The following is a 14070-nucleotide window of genomic DNA, read 5'->3' as shown; positions in this document are numbered from 1 at the left end:
CTGAGGATTTGCACTTCTAATTAAATCAACCACAATGTCTTGGTTGCGCCCGTCATGTGTGTAACTGTGTTCATGCATAAAATCATAAAGAATTTTAATTTTAAAAAATTTCTCTTAAAAGCAATTAATTGATTGAAGATTATGTATCAGTTACTTTTATATATTAATAAATGTTGTGAAAATGTGTATTTAATTTTATTTTAGATACATACATACATACATGTTGAGCTCTCAATTGCAAAAAAAATGTTTCGAGTTCGGGGTCTTGTCCAGTAGAACAAATTTCCACTCGTCATTGTATAAAGATTGGTTAAAATTCTAAATTATATATATAAATGTTTAAAAATAAAAACCTCACCAATTAAGTTGTCATCATCATTATTATTGGACTAGCATAGTTATTTGGGGATAATTTGGTCCTACCCATGGCATATTACCCCCCACGGGTGATGTGGCCTTTTGTGATTGGTGCAAATTATGTGGGCCCCACATGATTATGTGGGACCCACATGATTTGTACCAATCACATATTTCCACTAGGTGGTAGGATCGAACGGATATGTCGATGTCACCCTGAGGGTAGTACTCTCAGGGTGGCGTGTCAGTTTATTATTGGCCACTCATGTGAAACCCACACATGGGTCCCATAAAAGTGGCCAATAAAAAACTGACACGTAGCATCGAATTTTTCGGATCGAACTAACCGGGAGAGTGTTGGAAATTATGAAATTTGGTGTTTAAACTATCATACTATTCAAGAATAAGTTTTTTGTCAGACAGTCTCACACATCTATATTCGTGAGACGGATCGATCCGGTTTATATATCAATGAAAAGTAATTTTTTTAACATAAAAAACAATACTTTTTATGGGTTCGGTTGGGTTCGATTAGAGATTAATCACATAAAATTAATATGTGAAAGAGAGATATTTTGCAATTGTTTAAAGTTTAAAAGTTAAAACTGTACTATTAACACTAATTATAGGTTTTCGTAAAATTATGAACTATTGGATCCAATAATATTACTTACGTATAATGAAATTCCATATTAAATAGTTTTAAATTGGGTGCTTTGAAGAAAAATTTTCCCCCAGAAATTTAGTTTGGTCAAATGTCTCGTCTTCGAACATTTATTAGGCGGCCAAGGACTAAATTAAACCTTTGGATTACTTGACCAAACAAAGCGTAAAACCAGGGAAATTTTTTTGCATAATTTAGGCAATTAGTCATTAAGGAACTTTAACTTTTCCACACGAGAAAAATAATTATCGAGTTTGGCAAATTTCATAAAAAGTCACGCAGAATTTGGCAACATCGAACTGGTTATATTAAATTATATTATGCACATAATAAACATATTGAAATGGAAGGGGGAAAAATTAACATTCTTTTCTGAGCTTTATTTTATGAAGGCTATAAAGAAAAAAATGAGGGTTATCGTGAGATCTCGTCGTCATAGGAAACATTCGATGCTGAGCTTCGGATACTCTTTAGATATATCAAGTAGAGGTAGCATCGAATTTTCTCGTTCGCAAAAAAAGTGATTACGTGACTGTTTTTTTGTTACAAAGCTGTCTTCTCATTTCCGTTACTTTTGCAAGCAGGAACATTTGATTTTAATTAGTTGGGATTCCACACTTCTATTTCTTAAAGTTGGGATTACGTGACTATTTTTTTTGTTACAAAGCTGTCTTCTCTTAAAATTGAAACTTTAAATTCAAATTCTTGATTACCCGATAAAAAAAAAAAGCCAACTTCGTTATATTTATATTTGAAAGACGCTACGTTGTTATTTTCAAATAAATTTGATATTTATTCTAATATTTTGCATTATACTTAACTGATCCATCTATAAATTATAATCTACCAAAACCGAAAATATAATTCTATATGTTTTTTATGTTCCACAAAAATAGCTCATGAGCTTGGTTTTCAACAACCTGTGTGACATTCTGAAATCCTTATTGAAGGGTAAAAAAAAACATGAATCAGGCGCCTCATGTTGACGAATCAAATAAAGAATCACTATACAATTTTGGAGTTACAAGCAGCATCACTCATCAGTCATCGGATTTGAGTTCTTCCTAGAGACCAAAGGCCGGTGTCCTTCACCGGTGTCTGAAATACACAAAACGCGGCAGCATGAGCAACATAGTTTTGGATTCAAGAATCAGACAAGAGCCACACATGATATATATGATGAACACACAAAAAAATTGGCACTTACTGGCGTTTTAACCGATGGAAAAACATTCCAAAATCTGAGAGTTTCATCTCCTGCTCCAGTTACTATTGTCTGCAGAAGTTAAGTTGAGAATTTTATATATACATTTTAAAAGATTGAAGTTAAGAAACTCGCTGTACTATGTGTTCGTGCCGCGAAGGAGACAGTGACTGATTTACCTGACCATCAGGAGACATTGCTAGGTAAAGTACACGCAAACTATGTCCGGTAAGTGTTGCAACCTATCAAGGGAGAAAAAACAAGATTGGATGAGTTTTTGCAAGAAACATGGAGTAAGATGAAATGAAAACGTCGGTTTTATTTTTACCTTTGCCATGGATGGATACTTCCACACCATTATTTGATTCTGAGAATATCCATGTGTGCTCACTAGTTCGTTCACGTTTTTACTCCACATTAGATTGCATACCTAAAAGACAGAATAATCCCAGCAAGAAACATAAAAAAGCCATGAAAATCATTGGTGAATGGTTAGATTCAACATTTTGTGGGTGGATTCTCAAGTCAAGAATATTATTTAGAATGTTGCAACACCTGGGATCTTCATGTTATTTACACATATGCATATGGTATTAAGAACGAACCTGGCTTCCGGTATCTACACTATTTAGTTGGTTGCCGGTGGTTGTATTCCAAAATCGAATGCACCGATCAGCAGTTCCTCCTCCAGATGCCAGAATGCTATTTTGGTGTGGTGACCATGCGATGGCCTTCACAGCTGCAGTATGTTCCGTCAGCTTCAAGATTGGCTGCTGCGAATGCTGATTCCACACTAATAGCTGAATCCACAATATCACATAGGAACCAAGTTATAAAATATTTGTAGGTTCGGATTTTTGACAAATTGCAATCCTGATGATTATTACCTGATTGTCATTGCCACCAGATGCAAGTTCTCTGTCATCATGTGACCATTTCAGCCCACATATCTACAATAATTGAAGACAAACATCAGCCTTAGCTTCAAGCAGTATAATGCCAAATGCTTAATTATCAATGAATGGAATGCTGCAGTTTTCACCTCAGATTTGTGTCCCACGAGCTTGGAAATATAATCACTTGGGACACGAAGATCGTGCTGAAGTATGGTTCTATCTCTGCTTCCAGAGGATAATATGCGTGAGCTCCAAGCCAACACTCCGGTTCTTGTTTGATGTCCTCCCATAGTTCGTAATCTCTTGCACTGAGTTCCATCCCAGACCTATAGCCCGGAAAAAAAACTCAATGCCAGTAAGCAAAAAGCACCTAAGCAAGAGCTATGCTCACAAAGGATTGAGAATTTACCTGAACTTGACCAAGATTTGTGCCAATCGATACATAAGACCCCTCTCGTGTCCATTGGACCGAACTGACACTGTCATTAGGTCCCAAGTCACACAACTTTGTGACCTATGAATCGATAAATGGTATCAAGATTCGATGATTAATACACAATTCAACTATATGATAGGGATAATAAATTTATTTGAAAAAATAAGTTGGGGGAACAGAAAGAACTCACTTTACTGTTTGAAGCACTCCATAAATAAACACAAGTTCCTAATCCAACAGCAAGGACATTCTGAGAAGACCAATCTACCACATTGAGATAGAAATCATCTTGAAGGGAAGGTGCATCAAGAACCTGCAAATGTGCACTGCTTATATCAACCATATATTATCATGAATCCTTGCGAAGTTTTTTTGGTTGCACACATATTTTTAGTTACCAGTATGAATTTGTGGCGGAAGACTGGGTTTCTTGATTATGAGGACAAAAAATTCAAGGTTTAAATCTAATCTTGTTACTGAAGTCAGGTTCCCCCTCTCGATCAAGTATCAACTACTTTGTTTTGGTTAATTAATTTTTCTATATTAGTGCTAACCCAATGCGTAGATCATAACATAATCATTATTGGCATTAGCTTTCGCAGAAGGACGGATACATGAACTAGAGTTGTGGTGAACTTGAACTTAATGTAATAAGTTATATATTATTACAAAAAGTGCTGCTATCCAATGAAATTGTGCACTAAAATGAACGAGTTATGAACTTTGGGTGTAGAAAGGGTGGCCTTCGGCGGGTTAAGCTAAAAACTTATAAAGAAAACAAAATTGAGGTGGGATGAAATCTTAAACTAGCCTAAGCTAGATCTGTCCTTTCTTTCATAAGTAAACTTGATCCATAAAAGGTGAAATCTATAATTAAATTTTTCCATCAATTTAATGCGTTTCAGAACCTATGCTAATTGCTCATTATTCTTGCATCTAAGCACTGATTCGTGTCATCTGAATCTATCAGGTTTCTTCAATCAATAAAATCCTCCATGGGAAAACTAATCAAACAAAATGTACCTTGTGAGGAGTCTTGGGAACCTTCCTAGGTGGCTTTGGAGGTGTAGAAACCTCACTGGAAAGCCCATTTTCCTGCCCCAAAATCGAAGGCGAAAACGGAGAATTCGGCCCAGAAGAATGCTGCTCTGTCCTGAACCTCAGCATGTTCTTGCTCGGACTCATGGGAGACCTTCCTTTCACAGTACCTGCAGCAAAATCACACCCAAAATCAGTTCCAAAAAGCTCGGTTTTCAACAACCTGGAGTACGCTTCACTTCCCCCTCCCCCTCCTCCTCCTCCCTCCTTCACCGGGGACGCCTTCTCCATCAGCCCAAACGTATGCAGTCTCGACGAAGATCTGCACGGAATGAACCTGTCACTGCACAAAGAAGTGGACTTGGAAGGCGAAGAGGACGCCGATAAATTCGATATAGTCCTCGGTGACATCGATTTTATCGGGGACGAGAGGTTTATAGAAGAACTGGAAAAGGTTTCCAGGCGTAAACATGTTCCGGACATAGACGCCGGCAGATTAATGCCACTCTTTCTTCTCTGCGCTGTATCCATTTTTGCCTTTTTTTTTTTCTTGATTGCTTTTGAGCTTAGATAATTGGCGGGCTGTTGATTTCTTAACAAAATTGGGTGTGCGAGAAAGGCCCCTCCTTTGAGATAGAGAGGTCTCTCTCTTTTCTTGAATAGCTGTTGAAAGAGAATGGCAATGGCGGAAGGAGTTTGAATAAGCTCAGCTGCAACGGTCACCCACTCTCTTTAGTGAGCTGGTAGGCTCCTTGCTTAAGACAACTAGCCGTTACCTATGAATTCATTCCTCAATTGGGGCTAATTTATTAATTTCCTTTCAGATTTGTTTACAAATTATAATATATTTTAGTTAAGAATTTTAGATTATTAATATTCATTTTTTTCCCTTCCACTATGCCAATCACTTGTATGATTAATTTTATCATTTTACTCGACCAACTTTTTGATTACATCAGTTATTCACTTTTTTTTTTATAAAAAAAAATTAGATTATTTATTTTGAATTTGATATAATAATAAATTTTTAAAAATAAAATTATTGTACTTATATGATCAATATCATCAATTACAAAATGTGTTATTAAAGAAATTTAAAGTAAATGAATATTATCATTAAATGTAATGCTATACGATTCTGGAATCAAGGACACACACTATCAATATAAAACACATAAAATTGTGCTTCCAAAGTTATTGGAATATGTGAAGTAAGTGAACATAAGATGTGTCAAAATAAGCTAGCGAGGTGGGTCGGCCCATAATCAGCCACAACCCACTATTAGGTGGGGTGATTCACCTTTTAGGCGGGTTAGCAAAACACAACCTACTTATTTTAGGTGACGGAACATGCCAACTCGACGAGTTTACGTGTAATTTGATGGCTTAGGACGGGCTGACCCGCAATAACCTACACCCCTGACCCGCCATTTGGTGGGTTGGTAAATTATCAACTCAACCCGCCTATAATATATGATGGGATGTGTCAACCGATGAATCTAACTCATTTTGACATTTCTACATAGATTATAGATATGTGTACAATAAATAGTTTGATTCTCTATACCATGACTTGTTCGAACGAATTTGTCACACAAAACTTATTCATTGCGTTTTATAAAGCTAGTGTGAAAAGATCTTTCTAATTTTATATGTGACTCAAAATATATGTGCACACATGAAAAAATAAATACATTTCATGATTTATTACTATCGTTACCTTTGACATGCTCATTTTGAAACAACCCTAACTTTCTAATAAATAAATATGCGGAAATTTTTTTTTTTTTTTATACTACTAACTAAATATAAGTACATATATGCCCATACATATATGCACCAAATAAAAATACTAAAAATAAATTCATGACTAAATAAATAAACAATTTAAATACTTAAATAAAAATGCATTCTTTAAAATAATTAAACAACTGAGTCAACCCTAGAATTAAAAATATACTGCATAAATAAAATAAATAGCAATGTGCATGCACTAAAAATATTTAATGAAATATTTCCATAAACCTCAACCACTAAAAATAATAAAAGGTTTCATGACACTCAAGCACGGTGACTCAGAAGCTGACACGGTCACGGGGCTACTGTAGCACAGCTCATAGATCCTCACCACCGGTAGGAGTAACCTGCTCCTCTACGTACTCACCTGCACCATATCAGTGTAGTGAGCCTAGAGGCCCAACATGCATACTAACAAGGGTTTAAAATAATTTAAATCAATTTACTACTAATACATACGTATACATGAATGAGCATGCTTAAAAATTAATAACATAAATTTCATAAATAAACATACATAATATCATACATACATAAGTTGTTGAGCATTTGTTTTCTGAACATCGTATGGTCCTATCCGTAAGTGTGACCCATAGTGCGACTGATCAGTCTAGGAAACCATCGTACGAGGCTGGTGGCGAACCACCCATACATAAATGGCAGAAAACTGCCCATACATAAATGGCAGAAACTGCCCATACATAAATGGCCACACTACTTCAATTTCCACCTAAAATATTTTATTTGCTCAACCATAGAAATTCAATCATAGCATAAAATTTATTTCATGAATGCATGTACTTAAATAAATTGTGTGTCCTTCATATATATTTAATTTAATTTTCTTACTAACATATATATATTAAAATAACTTAAATGCATAAAAATAATTAAATATATAATCAGGACACATGAAATTTTTCTCATGGATGGTTCTGGACTGCTGGCCCTAACACTAAAGCCCATTAACTTAAATCTGGCCCATTAACATACTTAAGCCCAACAATTATTCTAAGCCCAATTAAATTAATTAAGCCCATTAATATTTTGCTAAGCCCAATAACACTTAAACTGGCCCAATGGGCCCAAAAACCCATAGACTGGCCCAATAACTTTTATGGGCTCAAAAACCCATGAAATTAATGGACTAACTTAATTAAAATTTTAAAAATTTCAAATAAAATTATTTGGGAGTCCAAATAATTTTATTTCAATTTATTTGACTCAAAAACACATAATTTCGAAAAATACTTTAAAAATAAAATACTCGAGCCCGGCCCACCAAACTCGGACCCGGACTCACTAACCCAACCCACTACCTAACCGACCCGACCCGGACCACCCAGACCCGACCCAGACCCCCAACCTAGCCCAACCCGATCCCCCCTCTCCCATAGTCCCTCGGCCGTGAGCAGCAGGCCCTCTTGGCCTGCTGCCGGCCGGCTCCGGCCGCCCCTGGCCGGAGCGCCGCCGCCCGGACGTAGCCCACGTCCGGGCGGACCTAACCTGTGCCCAGTCCCAGCCCCATGCACGACTGCACGTCGAACCCGAAGCCACTTCATCCCAAACCCTAACCTGCATCCTTCTCGGCCGCATGACTGAACCTACTACCCTGGGCTCGTTTGGCTCGAGCTCTTCGAGCCACACGAGTCCAGGCCGACCACATACCCCTTAGGACCCTGACCAGCCGCCCTGTCATCCATGGTGAACCAAAAACGTGGCCATGATTCAAGAAACAAAGGAAGATAATGCATAAACAAGCAACCCGTAACAATTCCCTGTAGTTTCAAGAAATTTTCTGATGCATAACACTACACACACGAATAATAACTGATATGGTACGAAAATATGCGAAGGAATCATGCCTTTCACCGAAGATGACGAGAAAACACGAGCGTGGGGCGGTTCCGGGACGACGGGACGCAAATACGGGACTTTTGGAGCTTCACGATCCTTGGCTATGGCTTCCTGGGTTTGCTGGGTCGAGAGGATGAAGAAAGTGAGTGGGGGTGGCGGCTGAAATTGAGAGTGACGTGAGGTTTTTGGGTGGGGTTGGGTAGATTTAGGTTTTATTTTAATAGAAATAGGGTAATTAATTATATAATTAAGGATATAATATATATATAAAATATAACTTACTAAAACTCTAAAAGAAACCTTAAAAAATCTGAAACATAAAATAAATCCCGAAATATAATTTTAGGGGAATTTTAAAAATACTAAAAAGTTAATATTTTGACTAATTTTGGATAAAAAATGACCCCTAAAATTAAATAAAATTAAATACTTAAAATTTTGGGATAATAAAACTCAAAATAATATTTTTGGGCTCTAAAAAGGCTCACAAAATAATTTGGGTGGAAAGTTGTCATCTCGTCCGTCCACGGTCCCGTCTACGCGATTAAATAATAAAAATACTAAAAATCATAAAAATCACTAATTATGGGTTAAATGCTTAAAAATAAATTAAATCATGCATAAATAATTCACATAATTATTTAACCCATAAATCATAAATTTAAATAATTAAATATCCTAATTATGCAGGCGAATTTAAGTAATTAAAAATACCGGGTGTTACACATTTAACTTGAACTAACGTAATAGTGTGGATGCTAGCCAATGTCCAGGTAAGTAAGGGTGTTCAGATTTCGGATAAAACAAAAAAAAAATCGTAAATTCAAATCGAAAAAATCAAACATCGAACTGATTGTATTATGTAATTCGGATATAAATCTTAAAATCGAAGTTTATTTGGTTCGATTTTGGATTATATATGTCAAAATCGAATTTTCATTAAATTAAAATTTTTTTATATTTGAATTTATATAACTGAGATGATATTTAGTGAATTAATAATCATTTTGAATAATTCTTAGTTGATTGTTTGTTATGTAATTCATAGCTGTTTTTGTAATTTATAGTTAATTAAAAATACCGGGTGTTACAATTCTCCCCCCCTTAAATTGAATTTCGTCCTCGAAATTAAAGTACTTACCCGAACATCTCCGGGTAGCGAGTCCTCATATCCTCCTCGGTCTCCCAAGTAGCTTCCTCCTCCGAGTGATTCAGCCACTGGACTCTGACCATCGGTATGACCCGCGTCCTAAGCCTCCGCTCCTCTCTAGCCAAAATCCGCACTGGTCTCTCCTCGTACACAAGATCTGGTGGCAACTGTAAGGGCTCGAAATCCAACACATGCGACGGGTTGGAGACATATCTCCGAAGCATGGATACATGGAAAACGTTGTGCACTGCCGCTAGCCCTGGAGGTAGAGCTAAACGATAGGCCAACGTGCCAACTCGCTCCAAGATCTCGAATGACCCTATATATCTCGGATTAAGCTTGCCTCTCCGTCCAAAACGCGCTACTCCCTTCATAGGTGACACCTTCAAGAATACGTGATCACCTACTGCGAACTCCAAATCGCGTCGTCTGGCATCTGCATAACTCTTCTGCCGACTCTGCGCAGTCCTCATCCTATCTCGAATCTGCGTCACGATGTCAGCTGTCTGCTGCACAATCTCCGGTCCCAACAAAATCCGCTCACCAACCTCATCCCAATGCACCGGAGATCTGCATCTCCTCCCATAAAGTGCTGCATATGGAGCCATACCTATAGACGACTGAAAACTGTTGTTATAGGTAAACTCCACTAATAGCAGTCTAGTCTCCCAAGATCCTCGAAAATCGATGACACAAGCTCTCAAAAGATCCTCGAGAACCTGGATCACTCTCTCGGACTGACCATCTGTCTGGGGATGAAATGCTGTACTGAACAGAAGCCTAGTCCCCATAGCCGTGTGCAGACTCTTCCAAAACGCAGATGTGAATCTCGGATCTCTGTCTGACACAATAGACACTGGTATGCCATGCAGTCTAACAATCTCTCTAATGTAAAGCTCTGCATACTGTGTCAAAGTATAGTTAGTCCTCACCGGCAAGAAATGAGCTGACTTGGTGAGTCTATCCACAATCACCCAAATCGCTGTGCAACCTCTGGCACTCCTCGGCAAGCCAACCACAAAGTCCATCGTAATATTCTCCCACTTCCATTCCGGAATAGGGAGAGGTCTAAGAAGTCCTGCTGGACGCTGATGCTCTGCTTTGACTTGCTGACAAGTCAAGCACTCTGACACCACTCTCCCGATGTCACTCTTCATCCCAGGCCACCAATACAATAACTGCAAATCTCGGTACATCTTCGTACTTCCGGGGTGAATGGAGTACGGAGATGCATGGGCCTCTGCTAGAATCTCGGCTCTCAACTGATCAACGTTCGGTACCCACATCCTCCCACGGTACTGAACGATGCCATCCTCCATTGTATACAAGAGATTACCTCTGGCCTCATCTCCCTGTCTCCATCGCTGTAGCTCCTCATCAGTAGACTGTCCCTCTCTAATCCGATCTCGCAGAACTGGCTGCACCGTCAACACTGACAAGCTCGGTGCATGGCCACTCGGATAGCACTCCAAACCAAATCTCTGAATCTCGGTCTGTAGTGGTAACTGTACAGTCAAACATGATACCACTGACGACTTCCGACTCAAAGCATCTGCTACTACATTAGCCTTACCCGGATGGTAGCTAATGTCACAGTCATAGTCCTTAACAAGCTCAAGCCATCTGCGCTGCCTCATGTTCAACTCCTTCTGGGTGAAGAAGTACTTGAGGCTCTTATGGTCGGTGAAAATCTTGCACTTCTCGCCGTAAAGATAGTGCCTCCAGATTTTCAACGCAAATACCACTGCTGCAAGCTCCAAATCATGCGTCGGATAGTTCTGCTCATGAATCTTCAACTGTCGCGACGCATATGCGATAACTCTGCCACTCTGCATAAGTACTGCGCCCAAACCAAGCTTGGACGCGTCGGTGTACACCACTAACTCCTCATGTGGCATTGTCATAGCTAACACAGGTGCTGAAGTAAGTGCATCCTTCAGCTGATCAAAGCTCCTCTGACAATCTGGACTCCAACTATACTTCGCGTTCTTCTTGGTCAAGGAAGTCAAGGGTACTGCAATAGAGGAAAAACCCTTGATGAACTTCCTATAGTATCCTGCTAAACCCAAGAAGCTACGAATCTCCGAAGCATTCTTTGGAATCCCCCAATCCCTCACTGCCTGCACCTTGGACTGATCCACTGCAATCCCATCCCTAGAAATAATGTGGCCTAGAAACGCCACCTGCTCCAACCAAAACTCACACTTACTGAACTTTGCAAACAGTCGATGCTCCCTCAAAGTCTGCAAGGCTGTATGCAAATGCTGTGTATGCTCCTCAATGCTCCTCGAGTAGATCAATATGTCATCAATGAATACAATGACAAACTGATCTAGATACGGCTGGAAAACACGATGCATGAGATCCATAAAAACTGCTGGAGCATTGGTCAACCCAAAGGGCATCACCAAGAACTCATAGTGCCCATATCGTGTCCTAAAGGCAGTCTTAGACACGTCTGAATCTCTGACTCTCAACTGATGGTAGCCAGATCGCAAATCGATCTTGGAGAATACCGAAGCTCCCTGCAACTGATCGAATAAATCCTCTATCCTCGGTAGCGGATACTTATTCTTCACTGTGACTCTGTTGAGCTCTCGGTAGTCAATGCACAATCTCATGCTGCCGTCCTTCTTCTTCACAAACAACACTGGAGCTCCCCATGGAGAAAAGCTAGGACGAACAAAGCCCTTCTCCAACAGCTCCTGAATCTGCTCCTTCAACTCTCTCATCTCTGTAGGAGCAAGTCGATACGGTGCCTTAGAGATAGGCACAGTATCCGGAAACAACTCAATACTGAACTCCACCTCTCTCACTGGTGGAACTCCTGCAACATCGTCAGGAAAAACATCTGGATAGTCACGTACCACCTCTATATCTGATAAAGATCTGCTAGAAACATCTGAGGTAGTGACCACACTAGCAAGAAAACCCTGACATCCATTGCGCAACAGTTTCCTCGCACGAACAAGTGATATCATCTGAGGAATACTGCTAGACTGAGATGCAAAGAAAGTAAACATCTCACCTCCTGCTGGCTTCACTGACACTGTCCTACGTCGGAAATCAATCGAAGCTCCATTAACTGATAGCCAGTCCATACCCAAAATCAAGTCAAACCCAGTCAATGGAAGAACCACTAGATCTGCTCGAATGGAGTGTCCCTGCAACTCCAATGCCAGATCCCTGATGACACTAGTGGTAGTGATAATCTGTCCGGATGGCATGGTAACATCGTAACCACTGTCTACAACCTCCGGTGAAATGCCTATCCGTCTGATAAAATCTCGGGAGATAAACGAATGCGTGGCTCCTGAATCTAGCAACGCAAACGTGGAGTTGCCTCCAACTAGAATTCTCCCTGCACGCAGAAGATTCCCAACAATTCACACCACTATGCTCCCAAGGTTAAAACACTAAAATCCTTAATTCTAATCACAAAGAAACAAAATTCTTATTCTAGCATGCTGATAATTAAACTCATGTAACAGGCATTCAGATATAATCGCAATTTAAACAAAAGCAAAGAATTGAAAAAGTTCTAGGGGTTAGGTATACCGGTGATCAAGGAGGTATCTGGGTCTGCCTCCTCAGCCTGCATCACATAAACTCGCCCACTGACATTCTGCCTCTGCGGGCAGTTGGCAATCTGATGCCCTGGCTCCTTGCAACGATAGCAGACTCCTGCTCCCATAAGACACTGCCCGGAATGCATCTTCTGACACTTCGGACACACTGGATATCTCCCTGGAGTAGGGGCCCCGCCCCTAGTCTGCTGCTGTGGCTTCCCCTGAGGCCTCTGCTGATTCGGGCCCTTAGATGGCCCTGTAGACTGTTTCTTCGCAGGTGGCTGCGAAGATGGTCGCTGATACCCTGACTGCACAAACTGCCTCTTACCCTGCTGCTCTCTCTGTATCTCCCTCCGTCCCTCCTCGGAACGCAAGGCCCTGCTGACTGCAGACTCATATGTAAAGACGTCTGCCATACGTACGTCATGCCTGATCTCAGCCTTCAGGCCCTCAACAAACTGTCGCAGCTTCTCCTGCGGACTATCAGCAATCATGGGCACAAAGTGACAGCCCCTCTCAAACTGGCTCACATACTCCACAACAGATCTGTCCCCCTAACGGAGACTCATGAACTCTCGGATCATGCGACTGCGCACATCCTCGGTGAAGTACTTGGCGTAGAAGATACGCCTGAACTCAGCCCACGTCAGTGTAGGTAGATGGACTCCTCTGACTGCACCCTCCCACCAAAGGGCTGCATCGCCTCGCATCATGTACGTCGCACAGCTCACCCTGTCGGTGTCTGTGATCCCCATATAATCGAAGATGGACTCAAGAGAGCGAATCCATCCCTCAGCCACCAACGGATCGGTGGTCCCCACAAACTCCTTAGGCCCCTTCTTCTGGAACCTCTCTGCGACGTCCTCCTCGTGGGACAGTCTGGGACGGGCAGCCTGCTGCTCCAGCAAGGCAGTAATACCCGCCATCATCGTGGCACTGGCCTGCTCCAGTGCTGTCATGGGGTGCTGCTGAGGTGGCGGTGGAGGTGGAGGTGGAGGTGGAGGTCTCCCACGTCGATTCACCTGTCTGGGAGGCATTCTGCACCACCACATATTTATTAACGTAAATCGCCTTGCATAACTAAGTGTTTAAAATTAAGGCT

General features: G+C 40.5%; 1 protein-coding gene and 1 long non-coding RNA gene across 2 annotated transcripts; both read right to left on the bottom strand.

Annotated features, from left to right (window-relative positions):
• Positions 1 to 1915: 1915 nt before the first annotated feature.
• Positions 1916 to 5296, bottom strand: LOC140865216 (protein FIZZY-RELATED 3). The gene is made up of 10 exons (XM_073269781.1): positions 4581 to 5296; positions 3748 to 3870; positions 3531 to 3635; positions 3268 to 3447; positions 3113 to 3175; positions 2831 to 3025; positions 2554 to 2655; positions 2405 to 2467; positions 2229 to 2297; positions 1916 to 2119 (listed from the first exon to the last, which is right to left on the bottom strand). Exons 1-10 carry the CDS (start codon positions 5124 to 5126, stop codon positions 2066 to 2068), a joined length of 1500 nt encoding a protein of 499 aa, XP_073125882.1. The 5' UTR covers positions 5127 to 5296; the 3' UTR covers positions 1916 to 2065.
• A 1219-nt stretch (positions 5297 to 6515) lies between these two features.
• On the bottom strand, positions 6516 to 8431 carry LOC140867618 (uncharacterized). Its single transcript, XR_012145204.1, has 2 exons — positions 8258 to 8431; positions 6516 to 6759 (listed from the first exon to the last, which is right to left on the bottom strand). It is a non-coding gene; the product is annotated as an uncharacterized lncRNA (long non-coding RNA).
• Positions 8432 to 14070: the final 5639 nt, after the last annotated feature.

The sequence above is a fragment of the Henckelia pumila genome, chromosome 4, assembly GCF_033568475.1.
Source record: "Henckelia pumila isolate YLH828 chromosome 4, ASM3356847v2, whole genome shotgun sequence".
Taxonomy (NCBI): domain Eukaryota; kingdom Viridiplantae; phylum Streptophyta; class Magnoliopsida; order Lamiales; family Gesneriaceae; genus Henckelia; species Henckelia pumila.
The sequence above is the reverse complement of the archived record's forward strand: the minus strand, read 5'-3'. Positions and strand labels throughout refer to the sequence as shown.